The sequence below is a fragment of the Sander vitreus genome, chromosome 7, assembly GCF_031162955.1.
Source record: "Sander vitreus isolate 19-12246 chromosome 7, sanVit1, whole genome shotgun sequence".
In the NCBI taxonomy this organism is placed as follows: domain Eukaryota; kingdom Metazoa; phylum Chordata; class Actinopteri; order Perciformes; family Percidae; genus Sander; species Sander vitreus.
In genome coordinates, this window is record NC_135861.1 from 27777023 (window position 1) to 27789333 (window position 12311).

Here is a 12311-nt window from a genome sequence, read left to right on the forward strand (position 1 = left end):
TTACTGTATTTGAGTAGTTTTTTTTGTGTACTTCACTTTTTTAAAATCTGTACTTTTACTTTTACTTAAGTATGTTTTGTTTGAAGTATTGTACTTTGCTACATTTTAAATCTCATCCGTTACGGAGCTAAAAGAAAGTAAATAAAAAAGGTAGTTGTCTTTCGTATCTGCCAAGAAATTGAAATCGAAAGCGCCCTATGGCTTTGTGCCCTTATCAAATCACAAAATACTGCGATTTCATTAACGCATAATACGTATAAATGAGATATTAAGTATAAATATAAAAAAGTACATCTCTCTATTCCTTCGCTATTAAAAGTAACTAAGTAACTTTTATTCGGAGTCAATTTTAAATAAGCTACTTTTTACTCTTACTTGTGTAGACTTTTATACCGGTAATCTTACTTGCATAGTAAAATAATGCAAGTAAAATTAATAAGTAAAAGTTAATCAAAGTAATAGTACTTTTACTCAAGTAGAATATCTTTGTAGTCTTTCCGCCTCTGGTCATCGTCACTGTTCATTTGAATACTTATCCATTAATCAAAGTGTATTTGGCCTATTATATCCATGACAAAAATATAACTACTTACTTTGGCGAATCCAAACTAACCCTTTAAAAAAACAACACTAGAGAACTTTTCCCGCTTCGGTCTCCCTACAGGTTGGAAGCGGAATTGTCCATTACATTACACTGTCCAGTTCGTTCAAACTACAGATCCGCTACCCGATCTGGCAAACTTGCGTAATGTAATGTAATGGACAATTCCGCTTCCAACCTGTAGGGTCACCGAAGCGGGAAAAGTTCTCTAGTGTTGTTTTAAAACACCAAAGGTACACAATAACACAAACTAACTGACCGATCGAGGCAGTGGTAGATCAGGAACTCCTGTGTTCCGCGAGGTAAAATGACTGTTTTTGTCAAAGGAGTCTGGTGGCTTTGAAGAGAGCATAGATGGATGTAACAGCTTCAGTTCCCTGTTAGAAAAGGCTGTCTGATGGCAAGGAAAGCAGTGAACACATCCTAAATAGAGCTATAAACTTAAACTGATTTTGTCTTTTTTTTTTAGGGTGGCTAAAATAGGTTTTGCTGCTGCCCCCGTCTACAGCAGTGCATTGCTGTGGACATAGCTTCGATGCCGGTCCTCCTGCACGCTTCTCCAAACTGGAGGCGTGCAGTCCTTAAGTTAATAAGCACTCTTTCAACTAATTGAAAGAATAGCTCATGTCTGGTTAGCAGCTGGGAGGAAGTGGGTGGATATATTGTGCTGAAAAAAAAGAGTGCCTGGCGTTTAGAAGTTCGAACACAACAAAAAAAAAAGTTCCTTTCTTGAACGTAGAAGCTAAAAAATACAATCTTTATGGCAGATATCACAAATGTTGCTGACAGTCACAGATAAAACAAACACGTGTCATGTGTTCTGCTGATGTCAGGGGGCTAACATATGGACCCCACCTGAGAATGCACCCACTGCCTTATGTTACCACTTACAACAAGTGATAACTAGACAGAAAACATGCAACTATATGACATGCATCCTGATCTGTGTGTGCTAAAACCAATGTGAGAAAGTGTGGAGGTTTTGATCTGGAAACAAAAGCTTAAGTATTGTGGAGGAGCATATGAAGACTTCTGTTTCACCCAGCCTTGTTACATATGAAGAGACGTTATGATCTCAGCTGACATTCAGGTCTGTCGCCAGGATTATACACAAAACACACGTGTCGTTTGTAATTGTAGAATGTAAACTCCTCAAGTTATTAAAATACCGCGAACATGTTCTCAGTGTTCATGATAACTAGGGCCCTGCTAGCGTTATTATGACGTCTGTGTGGTGAAAGTGATACCTTCATTTATCCCCCTCCGAATGTGTCTTTCTGCTCCCCAGCTGGTGAAGCTATGCAGTGGGATGATTGAAGCAGGGAAGGCGTACGTTAGCGCCAACAAGCTCTTCGTCAACGGCGTCCGGGATTTGTCCCAGCAGTGCAAGAAGGATGAGACAATCTCGGTGAGCTTCTGAGGAGTCCAAGTCATGTCATCTGGCAGCCGTGTTTGAACCATTTTAGCCTTTATTGTGCCTTTTATTTGTCATATTTTATCTGTCCTTTAGTGGATAGGACTGTTGAAATAAGTGACTCCTGGGATTGTGTGTGTGTGTGTGTGTGTGTGTGTGTGTGTGACTGACTTCTGGCTCAACACGCAGCACCAGTGTCTTGGACTATTTCCATTGCTGCTGACATTAAGTACTATTAAAAGCCTTCTTGGCTTCAACCGTAAGACTAATTGAGAGTTTCTTATTAAAGTCATGTTCGTATTTGTAGTTTCCATTGTAAAAAAAGAAAGAAACTGAAGCAGCCCTGCAATTATAGTTTCTTTTCCTGTACAAGGTTCAAGAGAAGAAATCCTCCAATTTACCTCAAGTGGACTTAACTGGCTTAATTTTAGCATTGCGGATCTTTTGATTTTTCATTTAGAATTAAAAAAAAAAAAAAAAAAAAAAAAAATACATGGTTTGAGTTTTTAATTTGCTTCTTTTACTCTCAGATGCAAACACAGCAGCAATTCTGAGTGTATTATCTAGTTAAAGAATGATGTTATTTTTTTCTTTGCAGGAGTGCCTGGAGAAGTGCGGTGAAAGCCTCCAGGAAATCATCAACTACCACATGGTAAGTCAGCCTGCTCTCCACACTGTCCCATAGGCCCATAGGCTCCACATACAGCGGCACAATGATATCATCCAACATGAGCTGGCATTGAAGGCCTGACAAGGGTCCTGTATTCTCTTTGGAACAATTCGAAGGTCAATCTGAGCTGAGTTTGAACCGATTCCACGTGGATGACTTTTTTCACATGTCATTAATGTCTGTTTCTGTGTAACTGTCAGTACTGTCAGGCAGAGCTGTGTCACATCTCAGACAGTCCCACAGAGGACAAAAATGGCAAAAGAAAGACACTGACCCTGTCTTTCTAAGGCTATATATTAGAAAAATGCCTCATATGGTTTAGTGAAGTACTTACTAATAAGGCACCCTCTAACTAATTGCTTTGTTGATGGTTAATAAATACTTCTGTATCAATTAAAATGTATAAAGGCATATGCAAACAAATGCAGGGTTGCCAGGTTGTGACAACTCCCATTGGCAGGTGTTTATCTTTTTTTTGTTTTGTTAATATTACAGGTATAAGTGTTGGTAATCCATTAATAAATGCTCTCTTACTTTCTTATAAGAAATCACTTCTGCAGCTATAAGTGTTAATATATCATTAATTAAGGGTTTTAATCATCCTATTGGAAGTTGTAACTGTTCTCAACAATAATTGTTCCAAACAATAAGTTGTTGATAAATTTATATTGGTTCTGACTGTGTTAAGCTCTTTTCTATACTTATACCCCACCCCTACTTCTCATTTATAAGCAATATATATATATATATATATATATATATATATATATATATATATATATATATAGATAGATAGTATATAATAAATAGTTTATAACACCTTATAATGAAGCTTTAAAATGATATAAGGACAATTGTAAGTGTTTATCAATATACATTATTTTCATCAATTCTCAACTATGAAGACAGTTTGTATAATTCCAACTATTGTATCTTTCATATTGTCATTAGTTACATCGTATAAATGCTGCCTTATAAGAGAATGGTACAGTAAAGCCAGTTTGTGGAATTTTCTGTTTTCAAAAGCAGTTATCTACAAGTATTTTAGCAATTTCCACTTCTCTGAAGGCTCCCCTGATACAAATTCCTGAGAATCACAACCCTGAATAACAATAACATTACAGTAATATGTTCCTTTCCCCATCTTTGTGTTTAGTATTTTCATTAATTCACATCTTCTCCCCGACATTACACAGCGCCTCTACTTTACTGCTGTCGTTTCTCCTTCCTGCCTCAGCGGCTCCTGACCCACTGCCCACCCCCCCTCCGAGGGCCTTTGAAGTCCATTAGCTTTAACCCGTTGCATGTGTGCGTGTGTGTGTGTGTGTGTGTGTGTGTGTGTGTGTGTGTGTGTGTCATTGCAAATTGGCGAGAGAGAGAGAGAGAGAGAGAGGTCAGCTTTACAGATGGGGGGTTAATGGAGCCGGGTCACTCAGCCAGGCGTGGATTAGCTTTAGCCGCTGGACAGTAGTAACCCTGTGTAACCTTGAGTGTGTTACATATGGCCAGGCATGTGTACAGTATGCATGTGTGTGACTGTCGATAGCGTGTTGCCATATCTGATATATTTGTGTGTGTGTGTGGGGGGGGGGAACCAACACTGTGAGCGTGCAGTGAAGGTTGTAATCACAGCAATGAAAAGGAAAACGTTGTCATGCTCTACTGCTCCAAAGCCAAAAGAGACAGAGATTAGATTACGTTTAACTGTATTGTCACTGCACAGAGTACCGAGACAACGAAAAACAGTTTAGCATCTAACCAGAAGTGCAAAAAGCTGTAAAGTTCAAGTTACTTTATTTATACCCACAGGTAAATTTACTGCGCGCTTAAAAAGTGCAGGGCATCCATGACACACAGTTTCAGACACCCGAGACAACATGCAATGGGACAATAAATAAAACAGTTAAAATGCTCCAATGCTAATCAAGATGCTAGAATATCTAATAAATACCAACAAGAACACTTACAACTGACCATCATAAAATACACAGTAAAGTAAAAACTAAATAAAATATTCTAAAAACCAATGAATGAATGAATGAATAATATTTACACAAATACAGGCGCCAGAATGATTTTGTGCAAATTGCGCAATTTTTCTTACACCTTGAGCGGAGATCAAAAACATAGATAAAAGGTGGCCAGACTTGCGATTAATATGAATGATAATGTTGCTTCCCAACTGCTGGATATGTAAACATTCAACCGTTTGCTAACAGCTTCCCCATTATTGACTTTATAAAATGCTGGTTCTCCATACAACAGGACCACAGACTACAGCCTCCAAAATAAGCTTAAAGTTGAATCAACAACTCTCTGAAACTGTCTCAATTTCACATTCGTACCTTATAAATGGCTGTATTTAATGCACTGTTGTATCAGACTGCATTTGTTTTAGCTAAGTGTACCTAATAAACTGGCAGCGCAGTACATTCACCTATACAATTATTACCATCCTACTTAAACATGCAACATGTGCAATTTCATACAAAATGTAAAAAATACTCCTGAATGATTTTATGGAAAACAATTGTAAGAAGTGTATGGATCTGTAGTTCTTCTTGGCTTATGAATATTTGAGAATTACTGATCCCTTAAACTTACTGTGTAAAGACCTCTACAAGCTGCTTTGGGAAGCTTGTATTGTTCATTTCTTTGTTTAATTGGAAACATGTTTCTTTTGTAAATGTATTCATATTAGAGCTTTGGCAGTTTTAGGACCACATGCTTCTTCCCAGCTCCAGTCAGATGCAGACTTCAGAGCTTCCATCAGTCTGTCAGGGTTTCAGTCACACTGACAGATCCCCTGTTTGACTGTGTCACACTTTAGAGACCATAAGAGAGTCTGTCTGGCCTGGGACCAGCTGGCCACTTCCTTTGAAAGCTCAGCTAGGTTGTGAGCCTGTCCCTCCCTCCTATTCATTATAGCCAAGAGTCTGACTGGACATTAATATGATATGATGATTGGCTCTCAAAGGTTTTCTTTGTTACTTTGCTGTAAAAGCAGAACAAAGCAGGAGGGGGTATGTACCTGTACTGTATGAGAAGTGTGAGACTAAAGCGATAAGAGAGATTCCCCTGAGATTAAGGATTTCACAGAAATGGTAATATTTGCAACGATATGACCTTAAAGGCAGGGTTGGTAATGTTGAAAAGTTAGCAAGATCTGAAAGTAGCGTCTCCTCGGGGCTCCGTCTAACCCCTCGCCCTGCCCTCGGGGCTCCGCCCACACACAGACGTGCACTCACCGGTAAGCAAGCAGCTAATATCAGTGATGGAGTACTCGAGTCCTGGACTCGAACTCAAGTCTGTCTTGGGCCACTATTCTCTGGACCTGTGACTCGACTTGGACTTGCGCGCTGATGACCTGGGCTTGGACTGAAGGATTTATGAAATCAGACTTGAGCATTCATGAAGTAAGGCTCGGAAGTTGGATGAAGTTTCTGACTACTTTTATGTGTAATAGGCAGGGATGGAGTACTCGAGTCCTGTACTCTTACTCAAGTCCAACTCAAGGCGCTATTGTCTGGACTCATGACTCGACTCAAACTCAGGTATTGGTGACTCAAATCGGATTCTTCTTTGGTGACTCAGACTTGGAGTCGGACTCGAATGCTGGGGACCTCGAGACTTGAATCAGACTCGACAGTTGGAGACTCGACTACAACACTGCCTAATGTTATCATAGCGAATGTTTAAAACAAACATGACTACTGTTAACAATGCACCGAAGACGCGTATTGAGCTCAGGCTCGTATACGGGAGGGGTAGAGTACGCGCAACGGGGCGAGGAGACATTTTGTTGGTTCTTTCCAAGCGGACAGCGAGACTGTGATTGGTGGGCGTTTTTACAGGATTACAGCAGCTACAGATGACGGATCTTTTTCACTCCTTTTTCAGAGCCCTGAAGTTATTTATTGCTGTCAGAGTGCTGTCAGAATCAGAAAGAGGTTTATTGCCACAATAAGTACACTTACGTATGACCATTTCAAACAATATATAAAAAAATTTGTATATTAGAAATAGTTATCAACCCTGCCTTTAACACAGCCTCATGATCCACTGATATTAAAGACTTTTATTAACATTTTCTGTTGACAAATTTTACATGTTCCTGTCAGGGTAATCAGGACAGACACCATATGCATTTGACTGTGCAGCACTCCTCCAGCACCAGCAGTGCTCCAATGAATAAGAAATGATCATGGTTATATCTGCTACTTGTGACGGATGTCCCACCGTGTGCATGCTTCCGCCGTGCAGCTGCCACTGAATATGAAATGGCACCGTGAAAAAAGGGGCCGCTGAGTGCCAACTGCCCTTGTTGCAGCTTTGCTCAGATTCCTTTTGAAACGCATAAAATAAACACGTACAAGGACGTGAGAGCAGACAAGCAAGCACACGGATCCAAGAAAAGTATAAAAGAGTCTTGGCCCTCGCTTCCCACCATTTCCTGATAGCTTGGCTCTCTCTCTCGCCAGTTCAGCACCACACAACAGAACAATCAAGCTCTGTTTTTATGAAGGCCAAGCCAAGTATAGCTCCCTTTTTTTGTTTTTACTTTAGCTCCGAGCCTGTGCGTCTTCCAAACATTTCACAAAGGAACCAGGCCACGATTTCACTGTTTAATTCACGCACGAAACTCCATATGAATACTCAATTAATTATTGACTTATGTTTGACTCCCCAAGCATCCATTAGAAATGAGGGGAGACTGACAGTGATGCAAAGAGAGACTAACATGTGAGCTGCTAAAGGATTATATGTAGGATTATATTTACACTAGGTAGAGAGAAGGCATGTATGGATGGAGGAATTTAGGTTATTACATTTTCAGTTACAATTTCCCTGATTGAATTTATCTGAATACAATAAGTATGCTCATGCAGAAGGCGGCACATACTGGTTGTGTGAGTTCCCATGTGGGATGCCAACGCTAGTCTCTGTGTTATATTTGGTAACTGTAAAACAAAGCAAGACACAGCAGGAAGGCCTTTCTGTCTACAACTGCAATCCTTCACATTCCTTACAAACTACAACTACATCCTTTGTTTGAAAGTAAAAATATATCCAAATGTGTCTTCACAGTTGAAACTGATACTTAACTAAACAGTCCCTTCTCTGCCCAAACACTTTGCTGTTATTGTCTTCCTTAAAATACTTCATTTTGGAATTTTGATTTCCATTTTTTGAAGGACAGAGTCACCACAGATCAATAAATAATAAAGGCATTATATGCCTTTTCCCCTTGCATTTAGGATCAAGGTCCAGTGTGTACCGTGTTTAGTTGTTCATTATCAAAATCGGTGTTTCCTGTTCACAAACTTGTCCTTTATATGTACCACCACCATCAATTCCAAGTATTCCTTTTTGGCTTGAAATTTTATATTTGCATTCGCATGAACTGGGGTAGACCCTCCATATTCATGCGCCATCTTGAAATACGTTAGCCGGTAAGGGACATACAGGACGTACTGCTCCTCCTTTCGCGTTTTTCGCTGTCACATGATAAACTCACAGGTGCTGCTAATGCTGCTAATGGGTATCGTCGCTTCCCGGCCGCGGCAAGTTTGAAGAAGGAAACGTGGAGGACCACACGTATTCAAAATCCAAATTTCAGGAACAGGAGTCTTTTTCTTCACCCAGAAAAAGGATATTGTAAGAGCAAGAGACCGTCTTTTTGAAGTGTGAAGGCTACCGTAGCTGTAATACGTACTTTAAACTGCGTGGTGCGAGAGAGTTGATTGCGATATATGATCTCAGCGCTAGATGGGAGAAATTCCCACACATTGGACCTTTAAAAAGTTTATAAAGTTCATCTTTTTGTTGTAAATTGACTTACGTGTTTGGTATTGAGGTTATATTTAAAGGTGGTGTTGTACTGGACAGCATTATATTGAGAGGCAAAAGAGTTGTATTGGATTGTACACGTGTAGCCTCATTAGAGGCTGCAACCAATGATTATTTTCATTGTCGTTTAATCTGTCGATTATTTTCTCGATTAATCGTAAAAAAAAAAAAGACGGTTTCAGTGTTTCCCAAAGCCCAAGATGACGAATGAAGATGACATGTTTTAGAAAATATTTCAGTCATTAAGGTTGCTGGAATCCGAGAACTTTTTTTTTCATAAAAAGTGACTCAAACCGATTAATCGACTATCAAAATAGTTGGCGAATAATTTAATACTTGACAACTACTTGATTTATCTTTGCCGCTCTATACCTAATGAAGTGGACACTGAGAGTATACTTCAGCTTACTCTCTGTTTTGATTTAAAACAGGTAAAGTAGTATCTTAGATGTGAAAGATTCTGGCTTTTTGTGACTGGAGAATCATCACTAATTTAAATCTCTGATGCAACACCCAGTCCCAGAAGCCCTTGTGCAAGCAAAGTAAGCACTATAACCAAAAGATGCCCAGTGGCAACAGCAGAAGACAGTTGGAACTGTTAACACAAAGCAGTGTTGTTCAGGTTTGATCTGTTTTTCTTGCCACACTTTGACATTTTCTATCTGATTTGACAGTTGGTGCTTACTCTTGTGCATGGATGACCAATTTGACTAAAGGTAATTGCTTGCCTCATTGCATTGGATCGGTCTGTGTCCCAACATGTCTGTGGAATGGGAGGGAAACTAGTAGCTGGTACAGTAGTCCATTGTTAGGGCGTTTGTAGCTGTCTCATTCCTCAGCTCTGATATCAGCTCATGGAAGATGTGGCAGATATTCCTAACTTATTTACTTACATGTTTGACAGTGTTATCTTTGTTCAGCCACGTTCCAACTCCACTGTGTCTGTTGACCTGAGAATAAAATGATGATGATGATGATAGTCATCAGTTGCTGACAAGATTTAAAATCCAAACAGAAAGGGATCTCATTCATAACTCTACAGCTTCCTATTAAAGCTCAGCTTAAGGAGACTTGAAATCTAACATCCGTTTTGGACGTATTCCGTGAACTGCAACTGATTTTGACCTGTTGATGGTCATTAGGAATCATCCTCTGGGGACCCCCCCCCCCCATTGTCGTTAGTGTGGCTAGTCCGACATATTGTATCCCTTTTTGTATCGTTAATCCTGCAGTCGGGCTAGTTGACATCAGAGACAACCTCTGGCATCTTGTCCAATGAAAGTGGGGTGTCAACTTGCCACAAAAGCAGCTCAGGAATGCTACAGGCTGCACTACCCCCGGAGCCAGGAAGTCTCACAGCAGTTTTCCTGCCACCACTGTCTCACTCACTCACAAACATGGATGTGTGCTTGTTGACTTGACTACTTTTAAAGATTGTGAATTGAAAGAATTTTACACCATGGTGTTTATGACACCGCTGCCCTGCTGATTCTGTTTTGAGTCAACGCATGTTTGTGGGACTCCTCGATGGCACAAGACTCCACTTCTCACTTGCACTTGCACAAAATCAAAATCAAAGCTCTGTGATCGGATTCGGTTTCTTACCGAAATGCATCTTGGGAGTCCGTTAACTTCGAACCCCCAAAGTTGTTTTTTTATACACCGGCTTGTATCTTAAACTTTTTTTTAATCAAAAACCACATACTTAGTTTTTTTTTTTTTTTGATAATTTTTTGGGCTTTTTGCCTTTAATTAATAGGAACGCATAGACAGGGTAGTGGTGGGGGGGGGGGGGGAGGGGAGGCGACATGCAGCAAAGGGCCGCGGTTTGGAATTAATTCCGAGCCGCTGCGGTACGGACTGAGCCTTGGTACATGGGGCGCACGCTCAACCAGGTGAGCTACAAAGGCGCCCCTCACTTGCACTTTTTAAAATAAGATAACCCTTTATTAGTCCCACAGCGGGAAAGTTCCCCAGTTTCCCACACAAGCACAGTCAAACCCTGGTGATTTGCAGTCAAACAGGGTGGCCTTTGAACATGACGCTGTGCAAGAAGCCATTAAAAGCACTTTATTTACTTGACTACAAAGGTTGGCTCACCTGTTAGTATGTGCCTGGCAAGTTGGTTAAAACGGCCTCTGGTTTGCTCGTTGATCAAGTGGATGGTTTCTGATGTGATGAAGCAACACGTGATTGGAGGGCTGCTTTGTTGTTCCACTCTCACACTTATATTATAGTCCCAGTGAGTTTATAGAGCAGTAAAACGAAGCCTTAACCCACCCATCAAAACAAACACGTCTCTTTTAGAGTTAGTGGCAGGAATACAATGACCACTTCCATCCTCAGCCACACTTTTATTTTGAAGTCCAATCAAATCATACTCATCAAAATGTATTTTTATTCCAGTTAGTGGCTCCCTCTTAACACAACCTACGGTGGCAACCATATCAAAGTGTCTTACTCATCATCAGCGGCTGTAATCCCCAAGTTAAAACGCCCATAAGCTTAGTTTTATAGGGCCTTGCAAATCTTCTGATCCACACACACACACACACACACACACACACACACACACACACACACACTTGTATATCCAATTATTCAGGCAGGATGAGGATGCAAACCCTTTAACCAATATAGCTACTTAGTTCTGGTGATAGCTGCTCTGACTATTTGTCTGAGTGGGTTTGCACCCTGTGTTGGATGCCGACTCTGCAGTCTCACATTGTCTCAAAAGCCTCCTCTCCTCCCTCTCTCACTTCCTCCCTCCCTCTCTGCCCGAGTGACCTATTTAGCAGCAGCAGCATGGCAGCAGCGATCACAGAGGATGTCCTCAGACGGTGAACGAGAGGAGGAGTGTCCTGAATGTAAAACCCCTAAAAGAAGGCAGGGTGTTATTGTGTTGCAGCGACCGTAGTTTGAGTCAGAGTGGCATTCCTCCACCATTCATTCCAACAGGCATTAATGGCTCATTTGCATGCATCATGTGAAAAAAAAAAAAGCTATGCGATGCCGCCCTCTGTTGGTTAGAAATCCACTGTGGGTGGTTTGACTGTAGCACACTGTTGTTTTCCCTCCAAACATCTTATTGCTTTGAATAAGAAATGGTGAAATGCATGCAGAAAATATGCATCATTTTTCAGTTTTTCTGCACACATATTGGTAACAGTGATAATCAAATAAGCAAACATTAGTTAAGAATCAACGTCTTTATTTGTAACACTAAAAATCACTACTGGGTTAACTTTAACTAATACCAATGGGGTGTTTTGACCCAGTGTCACCCTATTTTTTTTTTTATTATGGTTGGGTCAGTGGTTGAAGAAGTATTTAGATCTTTTTCTAAAGTAAAAGTGCCTGTACATTAATGTAAAAATACTCAACTGCAAGTAAAACTCCTGCATTCAACATAAGTGAAAGTATAGTATCAGCAGAATGTATTTGAGTATCAAAAGTATAAGTACTACTTATATGACTGATATATGCAGTTAGATATTTTAGTCTAAAAGTCGTCAGTAGGGGTCGGGTTGCATAATAAATCTGAGAGCTCGTGAGATGATTAATGGGATAGGAAACGAGAGACTTTTTGTATTCATTCATTCGATTTTTTTGTCAAATATTGGAAAATTTGACCACTTTGAGTCTCACACATGTATTTAAAAAGAGATCATCTGCAAAATGTAGAGAAACGTATCTTTGGTGGAAGTGCTAACAACTCGTAAAGCTGTGAAATGTGACATGGGACCCCGAGTAAACATGTCTTTCTTTTAAGGGGG

At 40.2% G+C, this 12311-nt stretch overlaps 1 protein-coding gene across 4 annotated transcripts in view; it reads left to right on the forward strand.

Annotated features, from left to right (window-relative positions):
* Positions 1 to 12311, forward strand: part of LOC144521280 (arf-GAP with coiled-coil, ANK repeat and PH domain-containing protein 3-like) — a 92112-nt gene that overhangs the window by 41607 nt on the left and 38194 nt on the right. For all 4 annotated transcript variants that reach the window (XM_078255775.1, XM_078255777.1, XM_078255776.1 and 1 more), the window contains exons 3-4: positions 1890 to 2009; positions 2614 to 2667. In XM_078255775.1, the coding sequence (XP_078111901.1) occupies positions 1890 to 2009; positions 2614 to 2667 (174 nt within the window). The remainder of the gene's footprint in view (positions 1 to 1889; positions 2010 to 2613; positions 2668 to 12311) is intronic.